The 8,336-nt window shown below is 34.0% G+C and overlaps 1 protein-coding gene across 1 annotated transcript; it reads right to left on the bottom strand.

Moving 5' to 3' along the window:
• Positions 1 to 2,390: 2,390 nt before the first annotated feature.
• LOC108328095 (GDSL esterase/lipase CPRD49) lies at positions 2,391 to 6,713 on the bottom strand. Its single transcript, XM_017561890.2, has 7 exons — positions 6,638 to 6,713; positions 6,426 to 6,538; positions 5,050 to 5,127; positions 4,610 to 4,750; positions 3,822 to 3,898; positions 3,567 to 3,716; positions 2,391 to 2,803 (listed from the first exon to the last, which is right to left on the bottom strand). The coding sequence occupies exons 1-7, from the start codon at positions 6,681 to 6,683 to the stop codon at positions 2,590 to 2,592; spliced, it is 819 nt and encodes a 272-aa protein (XP_017417379.1). The 5' UTR covers positions 6,684 to 6,713; the 3' UTR covers positions 2,391 to 2,589.
• Between the last annotated feature and the right edge of the window lie 1,623 nt (positions 6,714 to 8,336).

Here is an 8,336-nt window from a genome sequence, read left to right as displayed (position 1 = left end):
TTAACACTTGGAGATCAAAATGAAGTAAAGAGAGGTGATGATAGGGGTTGGCCGTCATGAAGGGAGATGATGGGCTCCTGGAGATGAAGACTCCTCCAGAATTTGAAGTTCGGTCATGGTATCATCATTTCAGGTGTTTGATGAATGAAAATTGGTCCCTGTGCTTGGTAATGAATGAAGAATGGTCAGGAGTGTAGCATGATGGGTGTTTGGAGATGATATATGTCCAGAGTTTGGAGTTCGGCCCTGGTCCCCTCGCGAATGACAGTGTTGCATTCCTTAAATTGGCAGAAGATGATGAAGTTGTCGGCAAGCTTCCAATGGAGAAAGGTGGGAAGTGGGGATAGTGGAAGTTGTTACCGTGGGACTCAGTGGAGCACTCAATGAAGTGAGCGGTTGGTGATGGTGAGTGGAGTTTGATATGGTGGGGAATAGTGGAAAATTATGGGAAGGTTGGTAATGGTGAGTGTCCGCTGATACAGTGGGAATAGTGGAATATTATGGGAAGGTTGGTAATGGTGAGTGTCAGCTGATACGGTGGGAATCCCTTTTTTAGTGAGTGTGTGGGGGCCCCAGGAGATGAAGGTTCATCATCTGTTCTATTGAGAATCCGATGGTCCTTGGGGCTGCCTCGTGGAGGACAAAAACAAGTGGTGCCCCATGAACTCTGAAAAGCCAGCAAAATATTCTCCGTCTTTTTTTATTGCCAGAAACCCATACTGTGGATGCTTTGTCAGACCGTTAATGGCGAACAGTGGCAGCTGGAGGTGGTTTTCTTCGGTGGAAAGTTCAGACCATTTTTTAAAGTGCAGCCACCACTATTCGGACGCTCGTTCAAACAGAAAACGAACGAACCTTCACATTAAATGAACGAACGCTCGAACCAAGCGCTCACGAGGTAAAACAATCTGATACAGGCCGAACGCAAACCGTAGCAAAGAACGAACGTTCACAAGGTCAACCAACGAAAAACCGAACGCTCACAGTCACTACCCGAACGCTCGATATCTCAAACAGACCGAACGCTCGGCTTCGACGCTCGCTAAACTCAGAACAAAACCACATTAAGAACGAACGTTCAAACAGTGGAGACCGAACGTTGAGCACAAGAATTGCCGAACGTCCCAACAAGCATGAATGGGCGAACGGTTGAATAGTCACTTATGGACGAGCGGCAGAAAGGGTAAGAGGACGAACGGTCGAACAGTCACAAGATGGAACGGAACGTTCGCAGTGGAGCAGGACGAACGCTTTAAGCTGAGAAAAGACGAACGCGGATTGCATGTAGGGTAAGGGGACGAACACTAGGGGATGAACGGTCGTTAGCTTGAATACTTGAGGCGAAGAATGACCGAACGGTATGAGACGAGCGTTCAAAAGTGAAACCGAGCGTTCAAGTGAGCAACCGAGTGTTCAAGTGATGACCGAACGCTCATAAGACAAATATAAACCGAACGCACATGGAGGGCGATCGTTTCGAAGAGGAAAAAGCGAACGCCATGATGCAGGACGAGCGTTAATGGTCAGGTACGGACGAACGGTAGAGGATGAACGCTTGATCAAAGAGGACGAACGCTCACAAGCTGAAATACCGGACGAACGGTTGAATAGTGAAAAGGACGAACGGTCACTGTTTGGACGAACGTTTTCATCTCTCTTTTTTTTTTTTTATTTATTATTATTTTATTTTTATTTTTTATTTACATTTTTTTTTTAAAATTTTTCCTTTTATGAGGAGAATACAATAAAACAAGAATATTTAGTCAATCCGGACGAAATTGAGTGTTGACACCACCTTTCCAAACTGTTCCATGAACACTTGAAGCTATTCCTTCTTTTCCTATCTAACTTTCACTAAAACAATGGACATTAAGTGTTGTGGACTGCTTGTTATGAATTGTGTCCCAAACTTAGAACGAATGGCGGCAAAGCTATCAATAGATTTGAGTGGAAAGAAATTGAACTAGACCAACACTTCTCCCTTCAACGAGATGAAGAAGGGATCATTCAAGGTGTAGAATGTCATTTGATTCATGAACATTCTTAGATATTCGTCAAGAGCAATAGAGTCGTCGTACTTCTAAAAAACTAACAAGGCCTACATGTCCAACAAGGGAGTCTCCATTATTTTACTTTTTTACTTTGACAAATATAATTGCTTTTAAAAAGTAAGTATAAATTTATAATTAAATATTTTCACATATGTCTACTATATTTTTAACATTTTTTATATGTTCAATTAGAATTTGAGAAATATTTGTGCAATGCATAAAAGTTCTAGTTATTGTAAAAGTTCCATTCAATTTTTCTTATGATTAAATATAAGTGGCTACTCTTTCCCTCCCCAAATATAATAGTCATATCCAATGTCTAATTCTATTAAACTTGTCTTCAACTAAACCATCATGAAATAACATATTATCTAAAATATAGGACAATACTATCACCCAATAGTCAATCAAGATGTCTGATAAAAAAAACTTAAATAATATAGGAATCTGCTAAATACTGTTAGGATTTGGCAGACAGGTTGACTCCTGGATGGAGGTGAGAGCAAATAGATATTATTAAAGTCAATAAGCAAACAACCTAATCCCACTGAATCTCTCTGTAAAAAGTCCACTCAGAAGGATTCAATGTAGTTTTGCCATCAGCAGCAACCAGATCATATGGTGAGTCTTCTGCAAATTCAGTGGACAAAGATTTCCAGTGGAGGCATGGCTCCCAGTCAGCCTCCTTAACCACGTTCAGTATCTCTTTCACCACTATTTTGCTTCCCTCCGCTGCTAAATGGATACCGTCACTGCAAAATTCATTGAAGATGACAACAATTATAGATATTTTTTAGGTAAACTAGTCTATTTACATCATTCTCATTCACATGTTCTTTAATATATTTCACAAGAGATCAGAACAAGCAACAATTTCAAGCATAAGGAGATAAAAAGAAGAATTGTATGAACTTTGGTTTTAGCACTGGTGTGACTTTATTGTTAACTCTATTTTAGATTTTTTTAAAACTAAATATGGAGTGCATATAAATTCTAGAGAAAAAAACCCATGTGGTCCTTAGAATGTTTGGTTTACATCACTTTGGCCCCTAACTCCCTGAGAGATATGTGCATCAATTTAGTGCCTCAGGTCGTGGAAATTAAGACAGAAATCATCCTTCTATGCACAAAAGGCAGCATTTAGGGACTAATTTGATGTCATTTTTCTTTTAATGAGTATCTAAATTTATCTACATTAATATCACTTATTATTAAGATCCAAAAGCCAATTCAATGTCATATAATCTTTCAAGCATCAATGGTTTAAATTTTATGTACATGAAAGCCCAGTGAATTGAAGATAAATGCAAGTTCAAATTAACCAAAAGATAGCATCAGTCAACATGCCTTTAAGATGGAAGATTGCAGAATGATCTTGAAAAGAAAGCAAGATACCGGGAAAGAGCAACTAAAGGATTTGGGTATTAAACAATTAGATTTCTATATGACACCATTCTGAAATCTCATAATATTTTAGAAAAATAAAAGATAAGTCGTAGAGGTAATGAAACTTACGTAAAACAAACATTCCTCCAGTCATCTCTCTTCTGTAATGCATTAAAAAGATCAACAACTTTGACATCCAGTTCCTTGCATAGCTTAATACAAGCTTCTGAATAGCTTTGGCACAATTCATTCGTTCTTACCAGCTCACTAAGAACTCCACTGATTAAGAAATGGAAATAAAAAGATAAGATTGGAACTTAATAATTATCTGAATAAGTAAACTACAGCATTGAAAATGTGAAAAAAAAAATATCTTCAGGCTACCTAGTGTTTCCACGCACTTTTTCCTCATTGACAGGAGGACAACTGAGAACGATGATCCGTGTCCTTTCAGAAAGACCCTGACAGTCAAGATTCTCACATTAAATTACAAGTAATAGTTTCACTTCCAAAAACGCATTTATGATCATCACAGTAGGCAAAAAACATCATGCGTAAGATCTATTTTTCTTCAGTATAGAAGTTACAATCTGCTGCATTCCTGCATAACTGCAAATCATTTTTCAGATATTTCAAAGATATCCTTTTTCTTTTAGTTGTTTTCTCTTTCATCTTTACCCGATTCATTTGACCTGGTAATATGTGGAAAAGACTATGAAATAGAACAATAAGCAGCCCATTTGAAAGGGTGGCCATTATTATCCACAGACTATATTTTCTTGACACCTCTTCGTCTTAATTCAGCAACCGGCGTTCTCAAGAAAACTAAATTTCATAACTGAATACGAATGCATAGTTGATTTATGTTAATTTTATGTTATGAGAAACATTGGAGAAACAGCTTTAAAAAACCAAGAATAGGCAAGATATAAAACAATGTGATGCTGGCTGGTTTTCTTATCTGCATTACATTATGTTTGTCAACAAAAGGTCCTTCAATATATCAATTTATTTCCTAAACCTTCACGTTTTAAAAAAATGGTGTAGCCTTCATATTGAGAAAATCAAGATTGTAGAGCTCTGTGTCTTGAAGTGAGCAGATCAGTTTCTATTGAAAGGAAGTGTGCACTTATGAAAAAAGAACCAAATGATTAACATAGCTGCAGAAGTACCTGAATATGAATCAGAATCTTTCTCATGTTTTCAATATATTCGTGAAGAGGAACATGAGGGCCTAGGCCAGACAAATGAGGGCCCATGGAATCATTACCTCCAAAATAAACTATCACAAGAGAAGGTTGGGTTGCAGCATCCTGGGAAGTCCCATAAATCAAATTATATAACGTAGGAAGGATAATAGACTACATCAAAGGAATTATTCAAGAATGAATTGAGAGAGCATAAAGTTAGCAACATATCCCACATGGAAATCACATCAAGAACCAGAAAAGGATCGTGCATTATTTCAAGAAACTGTGTTCTTTGACCCATACGCCATTTTAGACTAAAGCATAAGGCAATCAAACATCAGATAGTGTGAAGAATAGCTACACGATATGCATAATTTTGATTGAGTTCTGTCATGTGAATGGTTTCTTTTTAGGTACAATACCTTTGGGAAAACTTGATCCAACACTTGGAGGGCACGTCGAGAGTTCCATCCGTAGTATCCTCGCAACACTATGTCAGCCTACACCAAAAATTAAAATTGTATCATCATAGTCTAAAAATGACCATTCTGAATAGTTCATTAGTGAAGGAAAAACAAAGAAAAGGTTCTTGATATGGATACACTCGCACAGAAGAGAGTGCATACTTATATCTCCTCTTTACACACTTATGAAATATAAATGCCTGGATACAGTCTTTGCACAGGCTTTCTACTTGTAACCATCCAGAGCTTCGTTTAGGAGGCCCTTAAAAAGGGTAAAATATAAAAATTCGAATGCATGACTAGGACAAAGACAGTTGTAACCACAACGGAAGCCAACCAAAATGATTTCATTGGGCTCAATTTTGATAAACTTTTCATAAGCACGTCTAAGAAAAGAAACGAAACGAAACGAAAAACTATAAATCAATCTTCTCACACAAGTTATCATCAACTTATGGATCTCAACAATCTTGGATGGTGTTGGACCTTTTCATAAGCTAATTTTTGGAAGTTTGTTTTAACAAACAGAGATGGTAGGTTCATTTTACTGCATTACTTCATCTTATTTCCTTCTCCTATAAGTTCAAGTAAAGAACATTGCCCGAATTGCCTCTAACAAAATGAGGGAATACTTTCAATGATGGCAATACTTACAAGTCAATAGTGGTGCCACACTTGAATCAACAAGAATTTATGCACTGAAGTAAATTCATTGTTTGGAATATTATACTCAATTAATGAGACAAAAAAGTCAAAGATAAGTGACTAAACTGGCATCCTTTGGAGCAAATGACATGAACATTAGAAAAAAAGATACAAATTTAACCCCTCAATCTCATTTTAATTGGCGCGCAAAGGATTATTTTTTATGCTACTTTTCATTATTGAGGGATTAAAAAGTTCAATTCCTGCTGCAGTTGCGGTTTGTATTACAGGAAATTGCAAAGAGATACAGCCACAATTGCAATGACAGACACCCAAAAACCTTAAAAGAGTTGAGGCCAAAATTTCAGAGGCAGGATTTTCATTAAAACCTTGCCTCCCATAAAGAATTTATAGAGGCATCAGATCATGTATATGTGGTCGGAATATGCACAAGAATGTAATAGCGTTTTAAATTGAAGAATTAGCAACCGCCTCTCCACAGAAAAGTGAAAAAAAAGTGGCACTAAGCTCGTTGAGAAAACGACGTGACATGACATATACGATATCATAGATGTGATAGAAGGATGCATGTGATGATGATGGAGTTGTAATGTGGAGCAACAATGGAAGAAAGCAGCGCTGAGAGGTAAAAGAAAAGACAATAAATGAATGCAGTTGAAGGAAGATACCTTACGAGCGTAGATGTCAGAAAGATGGGCGCCCCAACCGCCATGGCCGAAACTAAGCTGAACGATGGAAGATCCGAAGAGAACAAACTGAGGTCTGGCAGGTGCAACCATGTCTGTGAGGTTCAGATTAAGAATGAGAGAAAAAAAAAATAGAAGGGAAGGATATAAAATATGAGAAGTCGGGTATAGAAGAGAGGAATGAGTGTTTGCACCTGTACAGGAGTGGAGGAGGGTCAAGGAAGACTTTGTATTTGTCATATTCTAAACCAAACAAATAAGAGGTTGTTTGGTTATCGTTATAAATGGTTTTGTCATTTTTCTTAAAGAAAAGTATATATAATATAAAAATATATTAATGATAAAATTTTAGGATGGCAAGGAGGGAACAATACAATCCATCCCATTTACGTTCCATTGTTAAAAATAGATTGGGTTAGACTAATTTATCAATTAAAAACGGATTAAATTTTAAATTTTATAATCTCATACCGTCTAACATTATATTGGCGTCTGTTTTTTTTTGTCATCAAATATGACTGAATTGTTTTATTTTATTGCATAAAAATAAGCTAATAAGGTTTTATTATGAGGAATTTCAAGCTAAAAGGATGGTTATTTGAGTTGATTTAAATCTCGACTAAGTTATATTAGACATCCATTAAGTTGGATGAGATTTGGTTGAATTATATTAAATATTGAATACGTGTTAAATTATAATATTTTTTTTAATGAAATTAAGTTACCAAACTGGTTCAACCAGTTGACTTGTCAGAGTTTAACCTATTAAATTAATTCAAGGTTTTGAATTGAAAATGTTCTCCTAACCTAATATCAAAATCTTTGATTTATTAAACTTTTACCAATAATTTAATTCTAATATTAAAAACAAATATTTACAAATTACTTGTGGTTTAAAAGAATCATATATAACTTTTAAAGTACGGAAATATTTAGTAATTACTCATTTAAAAAGTTCTAAAATATATTTATATAATAATATATTTTTCTAAAAATATAAAATTTAATTTTATAATAAAAATTTATTTAATTATATTCTTTTGTATACTTATATATTTACTATATTACCTACTTTAAACTTTATAAATTTTAGATATTGACTAATAGTTAATTTCTAATAAAAAATTTTATTGACTCGAATTTTACGAGTTAGTAATTTATTTGGCTAAGCCTTATGATAAGATGGTTTATCAAATCAGGCGTATAATTTAAAAATTTATGAATTACATTATAAAAATTAATTAGTAACTGTTTTAGAAATAAAAAATATATATAAAATAAAATAAAAATATGTAAATACTTTTATATTTCAAATTGACAGAGGGTAAAAGGATAGAACTATAAAAATTAATAAGAGGAAGGGATTCTTTTGAAAATTAAAAGCAACCATGAATGAATTGCTGTAAATATTCAATTAATATATATATATATATATATATATATATATATATATATATATATATATAAATATATATATATATATATATATATATATATATATTAATATCACAAAAACACATATTTTTAATATAAGCTAATTATGTTTAATCCATTACTTTAATAATAACGTTTTAAATACTTAGATTCCAATTATTAATTATTTTTTCAACTTTAACTTTTAATTTCTTTAATATTTTTAATAAATGTATTATATTTTACAGTTGTGTTTAAAATTTTGATATAGGATGAAAAATGCAATTAATATAGGATGAATTTTACAAAGAAAGTTATGAAACTTTATAATATATATTTATGATTATTTTTAGTATTACTTATATCTTACCTATCCTAAAGATTCTCACCAAATCCAAGTAATGAAGCGATGAACATATTGAGTTTAAATATTGGATACACCAAACGTCTCAAAACTTAAAGAAAAGAAGTTAGGAAAAG

The sequence above is a fragment of the Vigna angularis genome, chromosome 2 (assembly GCF_016808095.1).
Source record: "Vigna angularis cultivar LongXiaoDou No.4 chromosome 2, ASM1680809v1, whole genome shotgun sequence".
Taxonomy (NCBI): Eukaryota; Viridiplantae; Streptophyta; class Magnoliopsida; order Fabales; family Fabaceae; genus Vigna; species Vigna angularis.
This window is presented reverse-complemented; position numbering and strand designations above follow the sequence as displayed.